Source organism: Ambystoma mexicanum, chromosome 14 (assembly GCF_040938575.1).
Source record: "Ambystoma mexicanum isolate Mex_15411 chromosome 14, UKY_AmexF1_1, whole genome shotgun sequence".
NCBI lineage: Eukaryota > Metazoa > Chordata > Amphibia > Caudata > Ambystomatidae > Ambystoma > Ambystoma mexicanum.
In genome coordinates, this window is record NC_090940.1 from 440,202,708 (window position 1) to 440,227,456 (window position 24,749).

At 48.7% G+C, this 24,749-nt stretch overlaps 1 protein-coding gene across 7 annotated transcripts in view; it reads left to right on the forward strand.

The window, feature by feature from the left end:
* Positions 1-24,749, forward strand: part of ENTPD5 (ectonucleoside triphosphate diphosphohydrolase 5 (inactive)) — a 786,147-nt gene that overhangs the window by 570,749 nt on the left and 190,649 nt on the right. For all 7 annotated transcript variants that reach the window (XM_069637650.1, XM_069637644.1, XM_069637649.1 and 4 more), the window contains one exon: positions 23,012-23,073. In XM_069637650.1, coding sequence (XP_069493751.1) covers positions 23,012-23,073 — 62 coding nt within the window. The remainder of the gene's footprint in view (positions 1-23,011; positions 23,074-24,749) is intronic.

Consider the following 24,749-nt stretch of genomic DNA (forward strand, 5'->3'; position numbering starts at 1 on the left):
CCGGTGGTCTCGTCGTGGCAGGTCGGCTCAGCTTCTCCCTCGTCGGATTCTTAGGTCCTGTGGCGACTTCTGAAGTTCCAGTCCCCAAAGCCCTGCTTAAATGCAGAAAACCCCCATTCACTCAGCCTAGCTGTCACTCAAACATGCTAAGTGGTGAGCCGGCCGGCTCACCACTTGGGCCAATCAGGACGGAGTGCGACTTGAGTTGCCTAGGCAACTCAGTACAGTGTGCCTAAATCCCCCTCCACCCCTCCTAAGTACCCCAGACAGAGTGGCACCACTTTGGAGGGCTTCTGTGAAGAAGCCCGCCAAAAAGTGGAACAAAGGGCTCGACTTGGGTTGGAGTCACAGAAGAGAACACAAACGCCATTTTAGAACCCAGTTTTGGCAAAAAATACCAACCGGAGAATTAATATTAATTAAATAAACCGGCGGTATGTTCGAGGCTATCGTAATTAAATAAAGATAGTAGCCTCGAACAATGGGAAAATCCCATAGAGAAATATTTGCGGTTGAATATAAAAAGTAGTATCCACTGCCCCCAGCCAAAACTCGATCACGGGGGACGGAGACGTGCCCCCTCGACTAACAGACCCCGGGGCAATTAAATTGCCCCAGCCAGTATGTCCACAATATGATGGTTTGTACTGGTTCTGTTCAGAATTCAAGACTTGTAAAGTCAATGGTGACTTTACATGCCCTGGGAGACAGTAGTCAGTCCCAGGGTATGAAGTCTATACTGGGGGGTCACTATGACACCCCTGTGTTACTTCACTGAGGGTGCTGTGTAACACACATCACAAAAACACATGAAGCCCTATGGGGTAAACGACCCCATAGCCCATTAAACACATCTAGAGTCAAAGAAACACACTCAAATCATGCCCAAGAGTGAGGGTAAAAGAGTCTCACTCTTGGCAAGAGAAAAAAATAAACCCCAAAAATCCAGCAAAGCTGCTGGGGGACTCACTAGGTTAGGAAATTCAGCCTAAACAGAGAATTCTCCCTAACACACATGGTGGAGACATTTCTTTTTTTTCCACTCTTTCAAATGAATAACATGAGAGAGTTGTTTCTCTCATCTGCGATCAGGTTGATTCACTCTGTAATTCAATTGTTCTATGATCTCATTAACCTTGTAGGGCCCACACCATTTGCCAACAGTTTTTCAGTGGTTGGCAACAGTACTAGGACCTTATCTCAACCTGGAACTTTTGAAGTCAGTCTTTTTTGTTATGTACGCTTTTAGGCGGTCTTCAACTTATGTCAGAGGCTTGAGTGTTGCTTGTAATCTGTGCCAGATTTGATATGATAGGGTTGTCGCTACCATTTTTCGTATACGGTCTCTAAGATATCTCATGGGTTTCCAGCCATATATTAGCTCAAAGGGGAGAACTCTGGAAGCCTGAGGCACCTTTCATATGGCAAAGGAAGCAGAGGGAAGTAGGATACCCCTGTTGTTCCTGTCTTCTCGGTCAATCTTTCCTAAAATGGTCTTCAGCGTCCTATTGAACCTCTCAACTAAACAGTTGGTTTCAGGTTGATAAATTGTGTTTCTTACCTCTACCATCAGTTTGGCCATAGACAATAGCTGGATCAGTAGGGATCTCTTCAGGGAAACCACTTGTGATTAAAGAGGTAGCAGATGTTTAAGGATTTGTTGCATGGTTTTATTAGGCAAGGGAAACGTATCTCTGAATACTGGGCCCTGTAGCCTATTAGGACTAGGATGCATGTATTTCCTTGGCAATGTTTCCAGGGGATCAATATCCATGGCAGCATGTACAAAAGGTATCTCAATTATGGGGAGAGGTTGGATGGGAGCACGTGGCAATGGACATATGTCTGTCTTGTGGAAGGTGTCATAAGTTTGGATGTACCACTGCATAAGGGATATACCCTGGGTCAGTTAAATCAAGCCAAGACATGGCCTTGTGTCTTCATGACCTTGAAGTGGCTAGCTACATAACCACTTGCTGGAAAAGAGTGGGTTCCAGACTCTGTGTTCCTCTTGATTTTGCACAAGGGTCTTTCACAAACCAGTCTCCTGCTTCTCTAGAGGTCTCTTTCCCTGTCATATATAATCAGACCTCAGAGTTATTCCTGATACTTAGGCGGTTTTCCCCAAAACATTTCTCAATTCTTCATTGAATGGCTGACCTTGAATAGCTTGTGGTTGCTCTGGTGGTTTTTCTTTTAGATGTAGGCTTTGGGTTGTTCAGTATTATATGGGAGTCTTCCACCAACCTTTCATTTGGTTATTTAAATGTCTCCCCTTTGCTCTCTCTGACATTGAATAGATTCACTTTTATTCAGGGGTCGTTCCCGCAGACCTTGCTTTACTTTGGTTTCTCTCATGGTTTCTTTTAGAACTATCTTTAGTTACTTTGGATTGGGTATTTCTGCCCCCCTCAATCGGGATCCTTTTTAAGCAGATGAAATTTTTGATGCCCCGCCAGCCAGCGATATATGTGGAGAGGGCTTGATGGGAGGAGCTTGCATCTGTGCCCTGTTACATGCTTCTTTGTTGTTCTCCAAGAGGCTTTTCTTTCTTCTCCTCTTATGGACTGATGTCCTAAGCAGTATTCCAACTGCCTTGGTTCAGGCATAGAGCTTGCCTCAATAAATATAGCAAATGTCCCACCTTTGTCCAAATATTCTTCTCCCTTCTGGACATGGAAGGGTGTAGCAGCACGGCTTCTAGAGTTTGACTAGTTTCACCATCTTATATTCCTTGTTTCTTTTTTTATACATTGGGCTAAATTGGTAGGGTAGCAAGCGGTTTAGTAATTACTCAACCCAAGAAGGAGCTTGGCAATTGGAACTCTACAGTGCTGTGCCATTGATGCCATCTTAGAATTTCTTTGTGTGTCGCAGCTCTGCCACCTTCTGTGTTCGTTCATGGTAAACGCTCCTTTTTCACGCTCTGGATCTGCTTCATCCAGTTCCAGTAAAGAGCTCAATGGGTGCTGTACTGCTTTTGCGTATGCAGCTTGCTTAAAGTGCTCCTTCTTGGTGGGTCGTGTCGATAATGAGCCTTTCTCATGTTTTCTGAAGGGTTTGGTTTGTGGGCTTTTGAGGCTCGTTAGCCTGGCAATATTCTGCTCATGTCTCTCTGCGCTGGCAGAAGAACACAACTGCAACTCAGAAGGGCCCCGGAGCCCAAGGGATCCCACTCCATCCACCCACTGGGAGGCCCATCGGTTAGCAGCTTGACCAACCCAGTCCCATGTGGCTTTCATGTTTCCCACTAAATATTTACAACACTATCCATTTACACTACAAGCTGAGATAGATGGTTACTGTATTGACTGTAGATCTGTTTATAATATCAGGGGGTAATGAGTCCCTCTTTTTGATAAGTGGGGGCCTAAGTAATGAGGGGTTTAACAGTTTAAGGAAGAAAGGAACAAAAGTGTAGAATTATTTGTCTGTCATTTAAAAACAATGAAACTAGCCAAACTTAAGATTATGGACAGTAGATCTACAGTTTAAGGAAGAAAGGAACTTAGGCTACCCCAGCTGTTTCACACTGGCCGGTTATGGATCCAGCACACTTTACAGATCTCTGTTGGTTAGTCTGTACATACGAGAACACCCAGAATTTATGCAGTACAATTACATTTATTTTTATTTTTGTGATTTAAAACATAGCATAACACAACTATTGACAAAAAACCTTATGCTTGCCCGAAATTACCGGGCTAGTTCAGTGATAAGGCAGTATAATCAACCTCATACATTGGTTCATTACATTCACTGTTTTGTAGTGTGGGTTACTAAGAGTTAGGGACTTAGATTGTGGTCCAATTGACCTCACATCTGTCAATAGCTGTGTTATGCTATGTTTTAAATCACAAAAATAAAAATAAATGTAATTGTACTGCATACATTCTGGGTGTTCTCATATGTACAGACTAACCAACAGAGATCTGTAAAGTGTGCTGGATCCATAACCGGCCAGTGTGAAACAGGTGGGGTAGCCTAAGTTCCTTTCTTCCTTAAACTGTAGATCTACTGTCCATAATCTTAAGTTTGGCTAGTTTCATTTTTTTTAAATGACAGACAAATAATTCTACACTTTTGTGGGATAAATCGTATGTCCTGATTTGAGCACTCTGGCACAGGTTTTCACTGAAGGTAGAACCCTAGGAATAGTAAACACAGGGTTCAGATCTGTATCATTACCTTTATGTCGAAATGCATTATCCTAGTTAAACTGCATAATTATTTTACATTCCCAATTTTAAATACATCTATTTTACAAGTAGGCAAAAGTACATCCACGTAAGATGAATCAATAAATACACTTCTACACATTCTGTACATAGTGTCTTCCCCTTTTTGTTCATCAGCTTTTCTAAAGTTGATGACTATTCTCAACTGCATGTTTGAGTGGTATTGTCCAGATTTATTTCTTTTAAAACATTGAAGTAGTTGGGTAGAATGTAGCCTTGGCAGAACAATGTCTGTTTTCTACTAATCCGTCCATTTTTGTTACTTTGTGGCAGTTGCTGCACTGTGGCAAAGATTCACTCTAAAATGGCTTCCCAAAGGAGTCATTAAGGCTCATTTGGAATTCACTAATAGCGTATTGTGAGAAACCAGACGGTGTCTCATCCACTAGTCCCCGGGGGATCTGTCATCCAGGTGGCCAGGACACGGCCATGCTTTTGGATCCAATTCCGGGTGGGCCAGTGCGGGAGGATCACCTGGGTGAGGGGTCTTGTGGGAGTGGGATAACGGATGGTGAGACGCAGTATCCTCTTCTCTATAACACCTTCACCCTAGGAGGATATTTAGGAACTCTACCCCCCGCACTCACCCTCCTTTACAACACAAACACTTTCTCACGGACAGCCCGCTCCAAGAGAAAACAGACTAGCACCCGAGCAGTATATCTGACGTGTCTGTCACGACCCATATCCCTGACCCCCTCAGATGCTACAGCCCCCTGACAGCAGTCGGGCGACATCCCCCCCCACAGTGGCTCCAAGGGTCTTAAAAGCCCATCAGCAGAAGACATGGAGTCAGTCCTGGCACCTTTGGCGCCAGGCTCATTATCCAGAATAAGGCAAGTACCCACTTTGGGCCTTAATTCAACATGGAGGTCCATTACACAGCTCAGTTCCATAAACCGAGCCGTGCAGACAAGTGTTTTGGGCGTGGCCGGATCTTCAGGTGTGGCTGGCTATATAAGCCACGCCCGAACTGGGATTCACGCTTTGCGTTATTCTGCACTCCTGCAGTGTAACGCTCACCGTGTCCAGCTCATCTGCTTTTCCTGGTGGCCTGAATCTGAAGCCATCGACCTGAATTCCACCGGCTACCTGAAAGAACAAGAACAGCGTTAAAAAGGAACCTTTACCTGTGAGTAGCAGCTCCTACAGCCATCCGCGCTCGGTGATCTCGCCCATCTCCGGATGGACCGCAACCTGTAGAGGTAAAGAAAAGGACAGCATTAGCAATAACCCGTACCTGGCAAGCATAGGGTCCTGACATTGCGTTACACTCTTCCCATTCCGGATTGCATTGTAACCTGCAAAGGCGAAGAAGAAACGAGCATAACATCAATAAACACTCACCTGAATAGCAGCTCGTCGATCGAATATCACTCCGGATCATCAGCGCGCAGCAACCTGCATGAATAAGAGAAAGGAATACAGGTTCGCAACTGATTCTAACTGAACAGCGCCGCGCTCCGCGCTCAACTACTTGCCTCAGTCTTCTCCATCCGGCGCTGCAGCTCCGCAACTGCTACAATCCGTGTGGAGACAGAAAGAGACATTAAATAGCGTAATAGAGAAAAGGAACACTGAAAAGGCACAGGGAACGAAGAAAAGACGAGAGAGAACAGAGACTGAAAGACTCACCTGAACACAATAAGCAGAGTCCGTGTCACAGCCGGTCTGGACCCGACACAAGGGCACAGGACCAGTGAAGCAACTAAGCCCTCCGAACGCCCACAGCTAACACACGCCCACGTGCACAGAGACCCAGGACGGAGAGCTCAACGCAGAAAAAACCAAGGTGAGACATAACCTCCAAGAGAAGGGACTTGATCAGTGGGAGGTGGGAGACCCCCATCAGACCCAGTATCTAAACCCTCCGTTCTCCTGTCATAGGCTCTACCCAACGACCGACATACAAACAAGCAGAGAGGGGTCTAGGACAGCACACAGCCTCCCATCCAGTATCGTGTGGCGCCCCCGTGGATTCCAGGTGAGCGTAACAGTGTCTCAATACATTGGTCAGGCGAGGTCAGGACACACACCTGACTTCCATTAAGCTTCCCCACACAGATAAAAGTCGGAGCACAAGAGCACACTCTGAGCGAGGCAAAGCACATGATGAAACAGCAGTTTCGATACTGCAGTGTAACGCTCACCTGATTCCCACGGAGGCGCAGGTCTGGCTTCGAGTGCTGATGCTTCTTCAATGGTGAAGCGCAGGACTCTGAAGATGGACAGGAAGGGCCCTCTACTCTGGCTTCTCCGGCTCGCAGGAATATTCCCCTGTGCGTGAAAAGGGAGTATTACCTACTGACTGAGTTATGCTCAAGCCTCCCACTCTCTTCCAACCCTCCACGATACCCTTCCACGATTCCCCGTGAAGTCTCACCTTAGGGTCTGAAAGGACGAGCTCTCCATCCTGCTTCTGACGCAGGGGCGCGTTGAACCCAGTTACTTCACTGGATTGAGGTTGGATGGGAGTTCAGGTAAGCTTGATTATACTGGTAAGGCGCTGTAAAAGTTCTGTTGCAAGTTCAAAAGTTCAAGCTTTAAATAATAATGTTCATTGTCTTTTTTCAGGTAATGAATGAAGATTCCTTTGGAGACTTCTTGCAACAAAGCGCTGATGTTGATGTCTTTTCCCCATAGGGGCCGGGGTTCGGAATGCCAGAGATATGGCGCCGACCCGAAGTGAAACGTGCAGTTCCAGTAAAGATCTGGTAAGTCCTAGATGAGCGCTCGGGTAATGTTTTTGCATTCGCTCATCTAATGTCTTTGTCTTTTTTCCCCATAGGGGCCGGGGTCCTGCTTGGAAGCAGCAAGACCCGAAATGAAATGGGAATGACCCAACAGGTAAGTCTTAGAAGGAAACTGAGCTTTTCCTATTCCCTTCCTTCTCTCCTCTTATTCTTGTCTTTTTCTCTAGGCTCTGGGAAGTGGCTGTGTATCTGGGTGATCGCTGCTGAAGATGGAGGAACCCAGGAAAGGTGAGTGAAATGCAGCGCTGCAGCGATCGTAACGAAATGCTTTTAAAAATGATGTCTTCCCTTTCAGGATCGTCGGTGATGTCTCCGTGGTGCAGATTAGCTGGTAGGTCTCTTGTCTCCCTTTGCAGGTGACCCAGGATGCTGACAGGCGTGGCTGAAGTCCAGATGCAGGAGCTGACACGGTGAGCGTCCAGCTGCGAGGAGCAGAACAACGCGAAGCGTGAGTTGCTGATCGGGTGTGGTTTAAATAGCTTTGGAAGAAGTTCCAAGTGTGTATCCTTCCTCCGATCAGGTATGTATCCTTCCCCGACCACACCTGGGTGGAAAGTAGTCCCACAGGTAAAGTAGTTCCTATTCAGGCCTCAAGAGGGCCTGGATGTGGCAGCATGGTCTGCATCATTAAAACACTTGAACACATGTCTAGCTTTATGAGCCTGGCGCCTAAGGCGCCAGGACAGAGGTCCAACATGAGCCTGGTGCCTAAGGCGCCAGGACTGAGTCCAAAGGGCCCCAGCTTGGGCCCGCTGGCACTCCCCTGGGGGAAATGATGCCTGCCTCTGGGGTTGCTGGGTCGGACCTGGCTCCTTGGAGGTAGGCATCATGACAAGCAGCTGATCGAGCAAAGAAAGACCGCCAAACAGAAGGGGATTGCTAGGTGGGAAGTTCCCTTTACCTTTTTGACAGAACCGTTACTTTCCAGAAACCGCAAATAGAAATCTTAAGACCAGGAAACCAGGCAGAAGAATCCTGCATTGTGTTTCGGAAATACCCAGAGCCTTCCTGTGTCAATAAAGGTGGGGAGAAGCACCAGCCGCCATGGTTCCATCTTTGGCTCCAAAGAACAAAGTAGCATCAATGAAATCAACACAGCCGGTGAATTGGGGAGACCGATAGAAGACCAGTTTGTGTTGAAGCCAAGGTTGCAAGCAGCAACCTTGTAGGGCGAGCGCTAGAACCAACATTGTTAAAACGCATGTGATAAGATACGCAAGTAATGTTGAACTGCTGATGAGGGAATGAACTTTAAAAGCAAGATACAATACCTTTGACAGAGTGGTCCGGCACTGCGTGGGTGCTCAATCGCAGGTCTCTGTAAGGTATCTAGCTGAGAAGTGGTTAAAGTGAAAAAGGTTATATCAAAAAGAGAACGAGTAATTGTGAGTCGAAGTGGTCCTGGGATGGGTCAAGCAAAATTCCACACACAGTCGAAAGTCTTCAATTTTGATGAAGTAGAAAAAGTTTAGAAAAGTAGTTAAATTTGGTCCAAGCCCAGTGGAGGGAGACTAATTTACAGTTTTGTGTTAAAGTAGGTCTGAGCCCGGCAGAGATGGACCCGGGGTGAACAGCAAATCACCCGAGAAGTTGTATATGTGAAATCCTAAGAATAAAGGAACTTTAATGTTTGTCGTGTTGCATCAGGCCCTCTGAAATAAGAGACTTTGAATGGCAAAGAGACTTTGGCATTGAAGGTCCGGATGTTGAAAAAGCCAGAGAACCCATAGTGTGGTCGGACCCTTCGATGGACAGATAAGCCAGAGACCCAACTACCCCCACACCGCCAGAGGCCGGTCGCACACAAGTATCAGAAATGCTAGACGCCTACAGACTAGCGGACGCCTGGCGCCATATGAATCCCCAGCAAGCAGGCTTCACATTTTACTCAGCGCCACATGCTACATACACGAGAATCGACTACATCTACCTCACCCCGGAGCTAACTGCGGCCATGTCAGCATCCAAAATAAACCCGATATCATGGTCAGATCATGACATGGTCACAGTCACTCTTAATCGATTGGCGCTTCCACACAGAAGCACGAAATGGCTCTGCAACGAAACACTCTGGAAAGACCCAGTGTTCTGAGACCAACTCAAGAAAGACATCGATCAGTATTTTGAACAGAACAAAACGGGCAAAGTATCGGTGAACACGGTGTGGGAGGCAGGGAAGGCTACGTGGAGAGGAATACTCGTCAAGGAAGGCGCAGCAAGGAAATGAGAGCGCCACCTCTTAGAAAACAAGCTCAAATGAAATAAACCAACTAGACTACTGTGCACAGACAGCCGGCCCTGATAGACCCCAAAAAATGGACAAAGCCAACAGCAAAAGAGAGGAATTGTGGCAACTGGAAGCGGACCAAATTGTGTGCAAGCTCCAATATCTAAAACAAAAGCATTACGAGAAAGGAGACAAAGCAGACGCCCTGCTCGCCGCCAGACCTCGCGGACAGCGCAAAGAAAGATGGGCATCAACTATAGAAGACGAGCCCAATTCCAATGTAAACCACCCCTCGAGCATCCCGGAGGCCTTTGCCAACTTCTATGAAAAACTGTACACCTCCGACTCCTCATCACATGAACAAGCAATCACGGAATACATGAATGAAATCTCTCCCGAGCCTATCCCAGGACATAGCCCAAACTACCTGTGCAGTTCCCTTAGGGACCACTGCAAAAGGCTTAGGACTACAGGTGTTGGCAGTAAACCCAATTGGTAGCAGTCTGTACCACCCAGATTTACCTGGTAGCTGTGGCTTAGCAGTCAGACTTCTCTCAAGAAGAGTTAGGCAGTATATAGAGTATACACATTAGGTACAAAAATACAGTAGTACAAGCAAACACTGACCAGAGCTTTGGTATAAAAGTATATAATTATTTATTTAAAAACACACTTGTAAAAATACACTGGCACTAATATGTCAAGCAATTTCAAACAGTCATTAGAAATATATACACCTCCCTGATTAATTATTCGACAAGTCTTAGGAAAAGAACACCACTTATTATCAAATACAGAGGTTAGCACTTAACCAAGATGGCACTCAAATAATTATTTAAAAATGGAGGGAAAAGGCAGAATTAGGAAAGCGCACAATACCAACACTTTTTTAAAAGAACCACAGCAAGTCAGGAAAGGAAGAGTCTACTGTAGAGCAAGAAAGTTCATAGGCCAGGCCCACTCTTGGAGAGAGCAAGGCGGAATGTGCCCAAGATCACACAGTTGAATTATACTTTAAAAGTCTTTGCAGATAATTCAAAAAGAGTTGGATCAGTTCAGAAAAGTTAGTTAACAGGTCCCAGGTCACCCCACGATAGAGTCAAGGATTTACGGGACACCTTGAACAGTCTGTTGCAAGGAAGACCAGGCGGGACACAGTACCTGAAATGGTGAGAAAGCTCCAGCGGGGGCAGTTGTTCCTGGCAGTGGGTGCATGTTGGTGCTTCGTCCAGGGGAAGAGAAGATCTTGACGTGGAGGAAAGCTGGAGGTTGTTGCACTGCCAGGGAAGAAACCAGCCGCGGAGTTTATTGGTTAAAAGGTACTACCCTTTTATTCGCGGTAGTGGTGAAGCGTGGCTATCCGGCCGCCGAGGTGCTTGGCACGAGCGATTCGACCACGAGACGATCCAGGAAGGCGAAAAGAGGGCAAACTGGTTAACCCCACCAGTTCAAAGGAAGAAGACTCTCCAGGATGAAGATCTTCTCTGTCGTCGGGAAGTGGTGAGGCGGTTCAGCAGGGCTCCACCGGTGGTGTCGTTGTTGCAGGTTGGCTCAGCTTCTCCCTCTTCGGATTCTTTAGGTCCTGTGGCGACTTCTGAAGTTCCAGTCCCCAAAGCCCTGCTTTTATGCAGAAAACCCCCATTCATCAGTCCTAGCTGTCAATCACACATGCAAAGTGGTGAGCCGGGTGGCTCACCACTGGGCCAATCAGAGTAGAGTGTGACTTGGGTTGCTAAGGCAACACAGTCCAGGGTGCCAATTCCCCTCTCCATCCCTCCTATGGAACCCAGACAGAGTGGCACCATTTGGAGGGCTTCTGTGGAGAAGCCCGCCAAAATAGTGGAACAAAGAGCTCGACCTTGGTCAGAGTCACAGAGACGGACACAAACGCCATTTTGGAACCGAGTTCTGGCAAAAAGACCCAACTGGGGAATTAATATTAAATAAATAAACCGGCGGTATCTTTAACATTGCACCAAAAAGTGGTGCGTTTAAAATCAATGGGAAAATCCCATAGAGAATATTCCAAGGGAATATTTCGCGTGGTAACCACTGCCACCAGCCAGAAACTCAGCGAGGGGGGACGAGACAGTGCCCCCTCGAAAACAGACCCAGGGGCAATCGAATTACCCCTTACCAGTACTTCCACAATATGATGGTTTGTACTGGTTCTGTTCACAATTTTGGACTAGTAAAGCCAATGGTGACTTAACATGCCCTGGGAGACAGTAGTCAGTCCCAGGGTATGGAGTCTGCTGGGGGTCACTATGACACCCCTGTGTTACTGCACTGAGGGTGCTGTGTTACACACTTACCAAAAACCCATGAAACCCTATGGAGTAAAAGACCGCATAGCCCATAAACCACATTACAATGTCAAAGGACATTCTCAAATCATGTCTAAGAGTGGGAGAAAAAGTGTCTCACTCTTAGCAGGAGAAAAAAATAAACCCCCAAAAATCCAGCAAAGCTGCTGGGGGATTCACTAGGTTTGGGAAATTAGCTTATACAGAGAATTCTCCCTAACACCTATTACCGGTGAGGAGATTGAAGAAGCAATTAGGAGTCTCCCAACAGGGAAAGCCCCCGGAAATGACGGCTACACGGCCGGCTTCTACAAAAACCTTCATTGACATCCTCCTCCCTTTTATGGTTGCGCTCTTCAATAACATTTTCCAATCAGGTACCGCTCCCAACTCCTTCTCCGAGGCGCTAATCACAATCATCCCCAAAGAGGGTAAAGACCCCAAACTGTGCTCCTCTTACCGCCCCATTTCCCTTCTGAATACGGATGCCAAAATTTACGCGAGAGTCCTCACCGCACGGATAGAGACGCATATGCCAATCATAATCCACAACGACCAGGTGGGATTCATTCTTGGCACAGGGAGCAGATTCCACTCGCAAAACCCTCCACTTAATACATGAAGCCAAGAAGATGCTGAACACACCTGCTCTGTTCTCAATCGACGCAGAGGCGGCGTTCGACAGAGTTGAATGGCGATTCCTAGAGGCCAAGCTGAAGAAAATAGGACTAGGCCCAGCCCTCAGACGAGGAATCAAAGCTGTCTACACCTCACCGTGGGCATCCGTCTCTGTGAACTCCCAGTACTCACGCTGGTTCCCCTTGACCAGAGGAACGAGACAGGGATGCCCCCTCTCTGCCCTTCTTTTCGCACTATCATTGGAACTGCTAGCACAGAAGATCAGAACGAGCGCCGGAGTCGGGGGACTTTGCGTGAGTGGCTGTGAATACAAGTTGGCCCTATATGCAGACGACATTCTGCTCCACGTGCAGAATCCATTGACCTCGATCCCCCAAGCAATTCACCTTATAGAGGAATACGGGGCACTATCAGGCTTTCAAAATAGAACAGAACCAAATCCATCCTCTTCCCGCTGCAAGAACCATCACTGGAGCAACAACAAGACCCCGAGTGCTTAGGACTCCTTATCGGCGGCCCCACATTAAGATATTTAGGCGTCAATTTGAACAGAGACGTAGCGGATATATATGAAGCCAATTTCCCCCAACTTCTAACTGCCCTTAACGCTGATCTTGCAAAGTGGCAACCCCTCACGATTTCATGGATGGGACGTCGGAACGCTGTGAAAATGGTCAGTCTCCCACGCTTCCTGTATCCCTTCCAGGTAATCCCGGTGACTATTCCAGAGCACTTCTTCAAGCAAGTGAGAAGGGCAATAACTAGATTCCTATGGGAGGGGGAAAAACCCCAGAATTCCCTATGAAACACTGATACTACCCAAGGACCAAGGTGGAGTTGGCCTCCCAGACATTGAGCAATATTATCAAGCGGCCCAACTAAGAATTCTAATCCTCCACCTCAGGGACAGGAAAGATCTACAATGGGTGCAATTGCACAACGATAACCTTACCCCGGCGACCCTCGCAGAATGGATATGGGTTCCCCGACCACACCTCACAAGAAGACGGGAGGAGAATGGTGGGCATAACCACATGGCCCTCTCCACTGAGTCACCTCTGGGCCCCATGGATCAGAGAAGAAATCCCAAAGCACCCAAGATATCAAACGTGGTTTGACGTAGGACTTGAGAGAGTGGGCCAATTATGGAGAAAAGACAAATTCATATCTGGCTCAGACTTAGAAGAAGCCCATTAGATACACCCCATACCGATCTTCCTCTATCTGCGCTTGAATGGTGTCATGTCCAAGAAGGAATGTTAAGACAAAATTCGAAGAGAACTAACGCCCTTTGAGACACTCCTGGACACGGTCACCACGAACAAGGGCCTGATAGCATGCATGTACAGTGCCCTAATCTGCACCGACCGAACCCCAAGCCTCCGCCTAAAAAGAAAGCGGGAAAGAGATTTTGATAATGTCCCATGTCTGTTGGTCAAATTCCCTATCTGCAGCACCCCATGCCGGATATCAATCGCCTCACAATATAAACTACACGCAATAAAACTACTCCACAGATGGCAGTATGACCCTCTCCGACTGTCAATAATGTACCAAACTAACAGTCCGAAATGCTGGAGACAATGTGGAAAGGAAGCCAATTATTGGCATATGTGGTGGGACTGCCCCGAAGTGTGCATATACTGGAATTAAGTATTAGGATGGATCAAACAGACGGTATAGAGAGGACTCCAACCCCCCTCCTAATGTTGTTCGGCCTAGAAGAAGAAAATGACCTCATTAGGATCAAAGGAGTGGTGGCTGCGCTCTTGCTGGCAGCCAGAGCCTGCCTGGTCATCCATTGGAAGGCCTCACATCTTCCAGCTAAGAAAGAATGGATACACATCGCCCAAAACATCCACAGAATGGAGAAGATTACAGCAGCGCTCCACGATAAGGCAGCGCGACATGAAGAAGCATGGTGTGAATTCATCAACCAGCATATACGAAATGAGAGCTCCAATGAACTGTAAAGTAATGACTCGAGATATCAATATCCCCAAATGTGAGGAGGTCAACGCAGATCATATTCCGAGAAACCTAGCCTGCCACGAACCCTAAGTACAAACAAAGCGCACAAGATCAACGTCCCCCTCTGCGTTAAGCACGAACTGAACTTTTGCCGTAGTCCCAGTAGAATCCGAAATGCAGCCAAAGCGAGGGAGCGGGGAGGGAAAGAACCTTGCATCTGCACCCTATAAGGGTGAGGAGGACAATGACAATAAGAAAGCAAGACATGTATTTAGTTGAAGTGTCATCCCGATGCATAAATGTGAATTTATTCTGCATATAACTGTCTGTATTTTCCATATGTTTAAAAATTAATAAACTTAAATTAAAAAAAAAGAAAAGAAAAAGCCAGAGTGTGTGCTAAGCTCGAGTGTGCCGCCTTGTCCTGTGCTGAAAACATTAGAAAGGGACGCCAACGGCTTGAATATCCTGACATATCATTTCTTGAACATGTTTCTTTTGCATAACATTATTTCCCACACTATTTGTATTTAGAAGTAAGGATTGGCTGTAGGTTTATTAGTATTGCCCTTTCATTTTGACAGACTCGACTAGGACTGCATTATTATTATTTCTCCAGCATGGGGTCTGGCATGGATTCACATGCTCATGAATATTCCCCGTCGTCAGGCTGGGAATCCTCGGTAAAGAAAAATCAGTATCAGTTTCGTTTCTTATCTGTTTTTCGTAGTAGTAACCAATCACTGATCTCTGCGTCATACTGACCACAGCCAATGACTGCCATCTCCCTAAGCCCCGCCTCTGGCAGCCATCTTCAGATTTTTACCGCACGTTCAAGTGTTGGGATCCTCGTGCTATTGCTCTCGAGCTTTAGTGCGTTTTCGCGCTTTTTCATAGGAAAATTCTTTTTTCGGTCAAAAGAGCCTCAAGCGCCACCGTTTCTTTATCCGATCAACGGGGACCCGTGTCGGATTCTTCTACGCCCCTCAAAGGTGAAGATTTTGTCGAGCCACACTTTTGGAGGACTCCAGAAGTTTCTCAGGCCCATCTCGGACATGGCCCAGGAGAAGGGAAGCTCGACGCCCGGAAAGCTGTTCAGGGTCTGCCCTGGATGCCAGCTTCAGAATGTCTTCAAGGAGGACGAACACTCCCTTTGCCTCTACTGCCTGCATGGGGACAAGACGCACGTGGAGAGGGACTGTGTGTTTTGCGGCAACATGTCGAAGCGGACCATGAAGGACCGCCATCTGCGTCTCGCCAACTGGCTGGAAGGGAAGAGCCCGTCAGGCGAGAAAAAGAAGTCTGAGCGGTCTTCTAAGACCTTTGAGGGCGCCCCGGCGACGGGGGCCCAACAGAAGGCCAAGCACCGCGAGTCCGCTGGCACCGGGAGCACCGAACAGTCGGGCTCTTCGGTTGCAAGGCAGGGCGCAACCTCCCCGGCGCCATCAACCACGAGCCAACGCTCTGGCTCGGGTAAGAGGAAGTCCGAGCACCCGGCGAAGCTTCTGGAGAGGCCCCGGTCGAGCTCGAAGGCCCCATCGGAGGGGGAGCGAGGCGGTGACCCTCCCCCCAAGGAGAAGGCGGTGAGCGTACCTAAGGTGGTGAAAGCCTTGATCCACCCGGCCAAGGCCTCTATCGAGACAGTCGCGGCAGCCCTGGCTCAGCCTGTGGAGGCTACACCAGTGGAGGCGACCTCCGGGCCCAGAGTCTCCCTGCCACCGCGGAGGGAGTCCTCTTTCAAGCCCATCGACGGGACCCCCGTGAAACCTCCGACGGAGAAGAAAAAGGGGGGCAGGAGGCCATCGTGGATTCGGCCTCAACCTCTGAAGAGGAGCTGATCGAAGTCTTAAGCCACGGCATTGGCGTGGAAGAAGACCAGCCCGTCGGGAGGGACCCCGACGAAGGAGACGACGAGAACGTCGAGGGTGCTGACGAGGTTCCTGACCGCCCGTCGGAATCCCCTCAACCAGTTCCGCAAGACAACTCGGCGGTGATTTTGTTGGCTATACAGTCCTTATGCTCGGAGATGAGAACGAGATTTCCGTTACCACCAACGGAGGAACCGCTCCCAACGGGGGACCCGGAGCCACGCCCTTCTGGGAGCCCTCCTCCTAAGAGAAGAAGGATTCATCCTCCACCTCCTTTTCAACCATCGCGCCCTGCTCAGCCCTCCTCCCCGTCCACGACCCGAGGATCTTCCGTCGTCACCTCCTCCCCGGGCTTCCCCGCCCGACGAGATTGGATCGTTTCATGCCATGATCGCCAGGGCATCCGAGCTTTTCCAGCTCTGCCCGGAAGAGAAGGAAGGTTTCCTTTATCAACGGCGCGAGACCAAGAGGAAGACGGTCCTCGCTGTACCTCTACTGGACGATATCTGGGATGAGGGTCTCGCCCTCCTCAAGAACCCATCCACAACGCCTGCGAGAAGGGATCGGTACGAGAAGAAGTACTGGGTCCTGGACGCGGCCCCCTTGTGCCTTCGGGCACAGCCGACCCCAGACTCGTTCATCTCCGCGGCGGCCAGGAAGAAAGCGGGGGGGGGGGCTTCAGCCTCTTTGTCAACCCCCCCCGGACAGCGAGGGAAAGAAATTGGACACGATGGGACGCAGAGTCATCTCATCGGCAGCGACGACGATTAAGGCTGCCAACGCCTTGGCTATCGTAGCCCGCTACGACGGAGTTGTGGTACAAGATCGCCCCCCTGCTGGACTTCCTACCAGACGACAAGAGGGCGGAGGCCCTAGAGATCTTGCAGGAAGGAGAAGTGGCATCGGACCACGCCATTACGATAGCGACGGACATCGCTGACACTGGGTTTCGCCAGTTGGGCAACGGCGTGTGCTTTAGACGGCGTGGATGGCACAAGGCAACGGACTTCCAGCAGGACGTGCAGACCAGAGTTTTGGACATTCCGTTTGACGGGAGCAACCTGTTTGGGAAAACAGTGGACGATTCCCTACAAGCCATCAAGACGGAGACGGCCCGGGCTCTTGGTGTTCTCCAGCAACGACGGCCGCCCTTTCGGAGCACTGGAGGCAAGCAGGGTGCCTCCAAAGGTTCCGGCGGCGGATATTCCACCTACCGTCGAGCGGCCCGTTCGTCGTCACAGGAAGCCTACAGGGGGACGAGGCAAGTCGGACGGACCCCGCCGTCGTCGCCAGGGAGGACAAGGCGGCAAAGCCGCGTCGAAGCAGGACTGAACCGGCCGTGGGGTCGGGCCCCCACCGAAGCATCCCGGTGGGAGGCCGGCTGGCGAACTTCGTCAGCGCGTGGGAGTCCATCTCCACCGACCGTTGGGTGCTGGACGCCCTGGCCCAGGGTCACGCGCTCGAGTTTCTAAAGAAGTGCCCGCGCGTCCCCCCCGTGGCCAGGAAGGAACATCATGTCCCTCAACTTCTCTTGGAGGTAAAGGCGATGCACAAGAAAGGCGCCATTGAGCTCGTCCCAAAGAGGTTTCGGGGCTCCGGACTTTACTCAAGATACTTCCTCGTGAAGAAGAAGATAGGAGGATGGCGTCCTATCCTGGACCTACGACGACTGAACAAATTCATCAAGGCACAGAAGTTCCGGATGGTCACCCTCCAGCACGTCCTGGATCAGCTGGAGGAGGGAGATTTCCTGTCGTCGTTGGATTTGGAGATGCTTACTTCCATAATCCCCATCCTAAAGGGACACCGAAAGTTTCTCAGATTCGTGGTCCAAGGGCGTCACTACCAGTTCAGAGCCCTTCCCTTCGGATTGAGGTCGGCACCCAGGGTGTTCACCAAGTGCCTCGCACCGGTGGCGGCGCGGCTGCGCCTGGAGGGGATCCACGTCTACCCCTACCTGGACGACTGGCTCATCCGAGCAAAGACAAGGGAGCTTGCCGCAGAGCACACGGCGAGGACCGTCCAACTACTCACGGACCTGGGATTCTCCATAAACTACGCCAAGTCCCACCTGGTGCCCGCGCAAGACGCACTGTTTCTGGGAGCGAAACTCGACACAGTGGCGCTTCTGGCCTCTCCGTCGGAGAAAAGGACGAGGGCCATCTTGGGCAAGGTGCAGCGGATGCCGGTTGCGGACGCGGCCAGGGTGAGGTCCATCAAATCCCTCCTCGGAATGATGTCTTCTTGCATTTATCTCATCCGCCTGTGCAGGCTTCGGATGCGCCCGTTACAGGAGTTCCTGGATGCTCGCTGGATCCAGACGACGGGCAGCTTCGAGGACAGGTTCACACTCGACGAGAGCTTCCGACGAGCGATCCGGTGGTGGGGCACCCGCGCGCATCTGACGGCTGGCATGGACTTCCAGACCCCGGGCCACCAGAAGACAGTGACCACAGATGCCTCCCTGGAAGGGTGGGGAGCGCACACCGAAAATCTGCACGCGAGAGGCCTTTGGCTTCCGACGGAGAAGTCCCTCCATATCAACGTCCTGGAGCTCCGTGCAGTGTTTTGGGCCCTCAGGTCCTTTCTTGCGTCCCTCAAGGGCAAGGTGGTGAGGATCTTCACCGACAACACCACCACCATGTTCTACATCAGGAAGCAGGGCGGTACCAGATCCCCAGCCCTGTCCAAGGAGGCGCAGGATCTGTGGCATTGGGCCGTCGCCCAAGGGATGTTTCTGGTGCTGTTTCATCTGGCAGGAATAAAAAACACCATCGCCGACTCGCTCAGCAGAGAGCTGCGCTCGTGCCACGAGTGGGAACTACGACAGGATCTAGTGGACCGCCTCTTCCGACGGTGGGGCACACCCCAGATCGATCTGTTCGCGACGGCGACGAACTCCAAGTGCCAGAGGTTTGCCAGCAGGTTTCCCCAGCCGAGGAGCATGGGCGATGCTTTCTCGTTCCCCTGGGAGGGCCTGTTTCTATACACGTTCCCTCCATTGCCATTGCTGATCCGGCTCATCAACCAGCTCAAGAGGTCACGGTGCAGGATGATCCTCGTCGCACTTGCGTGGCCGAGGCAGATATGGTTCCCGGACCTTCTGGACTTGTCAGCGTCCCCGTCAATCAAGCTGCCAGTGGACGCGGATCTTCTCTCCAGGGAAGGAGGCGCCATCCTCCATCACCACCCGAAGTCGCTGAACTTGCAGGCCTGGCTCCTGCAGCGTTAGAGTTTGGAGGTTACGACATACCGGCCGACTGCAGAGAGGTTCTTGCAAAGGTCAGGGCGTCCTCAACTCTTAAATGCTACGGACACAAATGGAAGAGGTTCTCTGTCCGGTGCCACGCACAGAAGATTAACCCTCTACGGATTACGTCTCCAAGTACTGCCGTACCTACTGACGCTGGCCAAGGCTGGACTGGCGCACGCTTCCATCAAGATTGATCTTGCTGCGATCTCCCGATACACCAGAACCACGGGACGGACGTCTTTGTGGTCTCATCGTCTGGTGAAAGAATTCATGAAGGGACTGTTCAGATCGTTCCCGCCGGTGAAGGCTCCGGCCCGGCGTGGGAGCTCAACGTGGTGCTGACCAAGCTCATGGGACCTCCGTTCGAGCCTCTGCACTCAGCACCGTTGAAGTTCTTGTCGTGGAAAACAGCGTTTCTTGTGGCCATCACCTCCGCACGACGAGTGGGAGAGATCCAGGCCCTTTCCTGCAAGCCCCCGTACTTGACTTTTCACAACACGAGGGTAGTGCTCAGGACGCACCCCTCATTCATGCCCAAGGTGCCGTCGGACTTCCACCTCAACGAACCCTTGGTGTTGCCTGTTTTCTTCCCACTGCCTTCGTCGCCGGCTGAAAGGACTTTGCACTCGCTGGATGTGGCTAGAGCGCTGAAGTTCTACGTGGACCGCACAAAGAGTTTTTGGAAGACGTCACAACATTTTGTGAACTTTGGACCTGTCAATCAGGGGAAGGTTCTCTCAAAGGCTTTCATTTCCAGATGGCTCTCCGGCTGTATCATGTACTGTCATCGGTTGGCAAACCGACCGCTGCCCGGCCGTCTGAGAGCCCATTCCACCAGAGCGATCGCAGCTACCACGGCGTTCCTATCTGGTGTGCCCCTGCTGGACATCTGCAGGGCTGCTACGTGGAGGTCGACGCACACCTTCACGAAATTCTATTGCGTCGACCGGGATTCCAGGGTGGAGTCCAGGGTCGGCCAAGCAGTGCTGCGCAACCTGTGCGCCTAAGGTGAGCCTGGTGAGAAGGTAAGAGATGCTTAATGTTGAGTTGTTGTATTGCTTAATGTTTAGCCTGTTGCCACCTCCCGTGGTTGTGCATGTGTGTACTGCTATGTATTCTTTTATTCATGAGCATGTGATTCCATGCCAGACCCCATGCTGTAGAAGGAACAAGTTACTTACCTGTAACTGTTGTTCTCCAGCATGGGTCTGGCATGGATTCACATGCGAACCCTCCCGCCTACCCCTCTGTGGCTTTTCACCTAGTCATACTGCCACTTCACGTGCTACCAAATCTGAAGATGACTGCCAGAGGCGGGGCTTAGGGAGATGGCAGTCATTGGCTGTGGTCAGTATGACGCAGAGATCAGTGATTGGTTACTACTATGAAAGACAGATCAAAAACGAAACTGATACTGATTTTTCTTTACCGAGGATTCCCAGCCTGACGACGGGGAATATTCATGAGCATATGAATCCATGCCAGACCCATGCTGGAGAACAACAATTACAGATAAGTAACTTGTTCCTTGATGGTCGTAGCTTGCCCCCATCTTTAAATTTAAGATTAGATAGATGTTTTGCAAACCCAATTGAAGTTCAATAAACACCATTGAACTGTGGTCACTTGTGTCCGTCTTACTGTTTGATACCATGCCTTCCCTACTTAACCAAGGTTCTGATGAATTAGTCATTTAAAAGAAAAAAGATGCACAATTATACTGCTTTAAATGCTTCACTCCTCTTATGGTTACCATTGATCCCAGTCTGTCTCCAAACAAGTTTCACCTAATTCTCCTTGGCACAACCTACGATCCTGGATTGTTCAGGTGAACTTCATACTGAAAGGGCAGTGTCACCAACCTCCCACTGTTGGTAATCAGAGCTCCATTCATACTGACTGCTCCCCATGTAGCCTTTGCTACAAATCAAATACTGTTTTTGATTATATTTTAGGAGAATGCCATGGGTGCAAGCTAACCCTAATTAAGTATTTTTCTGCTTTATTCTACAGAGCACTTCCTGCGCTGCATTTTGATACAGCCAAGTTTGTAGGGAAAGCAGTAACAAGCTGGAAGGGAGAGCTGATTATTGTCCCAAGTGCAAAGTTAAGGATCAGAGAGGATTGAACCATGTATCTCACTTCTTTAAATGTCACGGCAATATTTAGCAGATGGCGCTCTGCAGTTTATCAAACTGCATGCTTTTACATCCTAAATATGCAAACCGCTACCGATGGTGCTTTGCTGTATTACTTGAGCAGTCAGATGTAAAAATGAGGTGGCAAAGCATACTTACAAATTTATGTGGACATTTGCACATATCCCCATCATCCAGAACTGGATGGCAGCAAAAAGTTGTTGCTTAAATGGAGAAAAAAACTGAGATCCTCATTGTAGGCTCTCCAACCCAACTAGCAAAGCTCTCCCCACAATACACGGAAATAAAAAAATAAAAATTGATGGTACCCCTATCTCTAAACAAGTAAAAACACTAGGCGTCTATCTTGATTCCAGCCTCACCATGAGTAAACACATAAACGCCATTGCTTCTTCCTCATCTTACACGGCTAAACTTATCACTCTAAGTAGACCATTTCTTACACAACAAAATTGTATTACTCTAGCCAGAGCCCTTATACTATCTAAGATAGATTATTGTAACATACTGCTACTAGGCACCAGTTTAACATTTACATTTTCTTTTTTCTTTCTCCTATGTTATTATAAATGAGCACTGGCATTGAAATATAATGAAACCCCGGGTAGGGGCAAAGAAGAAGCGACATGTAAGAAGTATTACATATATGCTACTGATCTGTTATCAAATATACGCATGTCTATGATGCTCTAAAACTTAAAGTTGATTTAAAAAAAAAATGCACCTAATCCAAAATAAATCTTTGAGAGCAGCACTAGGCATAATGAAAAGAGATCACATATCACAGCATAGAAGAGAAGCACACTGGCTTCCCATCGAAGCAAGAATAATTCACAAAAGTCTCACCCTAACTCATAAATGCGATGCAGGCACTGCACCCACCTACCTCAACCAAAGCCTAAACCAGAACAACACCACCAGAACACTTAGATCTAATGCCCACCTACATCTGTTCATCCCACGATTCAAGAACTCTAGATCAGGCAGATCCAGCTTCCCCATAGCGGCCCCTAGAATCTGTAACATACTCTCAGCCAACATCACAGATGAACCCTCATTGAACAAATTCAAGAAACTCCTCAAAACGTGGCTTTTCGAAAAATACTAACCATATGCTTTGACCATTGTCATTCCAACAATTACAACTGCTAATGGACCTACTACTCCCTACCTTTTTACCTGCCTTGTGTAATAACTACTTTATCTGCCTGTAAACTTGCTATGTACACCTCGGTGATTGTCATAAGTGTAACACAAAAACAAACTGTAAGCCTTACTGCTCTATTGATGTAAATGTAACAACCAAGACTAAGTATTCTGTAATTTACGCCGTGGTACCTCCGGGTTTGGGCGTAAAATAAATGCAATACATAAAAATAAATAAATCCCCAAGAATAATGCATAGTGCTTTTGGCAAAACAATTTAGGTTATCCTGGTTTCCTATCCGAGGTGAATGGTTGGAGGATGGGGAATGATAAAGCTCGAGGAAGGCTTGTTTGGTGGTGTCTGAAATTAAGGATTCTGCAACAAATTCCTATGCTTTTTTAATGGAAGTACTCTAATTGGCTTTCATATTTACCTCTCTCCTTTTTACAGCTATTTGGGCTTTGGATTAAAAGCTGCTCGGCTTGCAACACTGGGAGTCTTGCCACATGGAGGTAAGGCCCTGAAATTACAAGTATCAAGTCAGTACATCGAATCCCTATCGTCTTCCACCACTATTTCAACTTCACTGCTCACAACACATTTTATTTTCACACACTATCTTGTGGATGCTTCCCTTTCGCTACCATAATCTTTCAAACCTGTCTTTGTTCTTCTTTAGTGCTCACTTGCAGCTGCTTACCATGCTTTCTACTGTTCAATTGTGGCTGCATTTGGGGTATGCCTCATGCTCACGAATGGCTGCCTCCAATTCTCTCCCGGCCTCACTTGTGGTTGTGTTTCTGGTTCATTTGTAGAGTCGCATGCTTTAATACTTCCCCATTGTCAAGCTGGTAATAGCTGCTATGCATTTTGCCATAGGAGGTTTCAGGAAGTAAAATTTAGTAGGCTACCCACATCAATTGGATCTATTTGACCCTTGCCAAAAAGCAAAGGGAAGGTCTATGAAACATAGACCCGATTGTAAAGTTTCAACATGGTTTATGTCAGGTTACACAAGTTCAGGATATTCAATTAAAATAGCTTGATGGATTCTCCTGTGTTTGAACAAATAAATCACAAGCCAAGGTGAGTTACATTATTTCAGCAGTGTTAACCATCTGAACCACCCACCAGCAATCCTTCGGAGCCAGAGAGGAGGGGTGTTATGTGGCTCAGTCTGCATTATTTAAGTACCCCCTGGCACTTTTCCAAAAGTCTAGTATCACTGATCTTCTCCTTTAGCTTCTCAGAGGGATCCTGGTCCAGGCGTCTCACACACACACACCGCTTCCTCCTTGTATATGATCTCCTTCAGTGGATACATCTATGCCTTACTGCCTTGTTCTGCTCCTATTCCATCTTCTGCTCTTTAACCACCTTGTTCTGCTCCTTCACCACACCTTTCCTGTACCCTCACCCCCCCTTCTGTTCCCTTATTGCCCTTTCCTGTTCACTCAATGGCCTTTCCGACTCCCTCCCACCAGCCCCTGTTCCCTCCCCGCCTGCTCCTGCTTCCTCACCAAAAATTCCTCCACCCCATCGCCTTCACCCCTCTTTATCCCGTTGGTTCTCACCTCCACTTAGGTCTAACCTACACCACAACAAGCCTACTTTCCTCCTAGTCACCTGCACTTCTACCTTCCAGCCAACTCCAAGCCCACCTCCCCATCACCTTCATTCTGCCTTCAGTGTTTTCTGCTCTCCATCTCCTCTCTCATCAAACTCATCAGCTCCCTCTCTTTGTGGGGGCTTGGCACCTCCTCCAGGGCCTCTTATTTTCTCTTCATGTGTGTCTAAGGAATGCGATTGGTGTATTGAAATGTGCGGGTGTTTTTCCGCTTGCGTTATAGGTAACTCCTGTGCTTTGCACAGCTTCACTTCTGATGCAAGCACACTGTTTGTGTTATGAGAAAACTGTTGTCGTACTGCTGGAGACTGGGGCCACATATTCAAATTCACAGAAATCATAGTTATCTGGCACAGCATTACCAAAACAGCATGCTGGACCGTGTTGCTCACCTCCACTATCAACCTGACAGCCAAGCACTTCCAAGTTTGTATTTGTTCGGAATCGGGAGCTACAATCCAGAGGTATTAGTGATTGACCTAAGGAATAGTGTTGCAAAACTGGCTCTTTAGATTTCTTTCTGGATATAGAGATCACCTAAAACAGAAAAGTTGTTGCGGG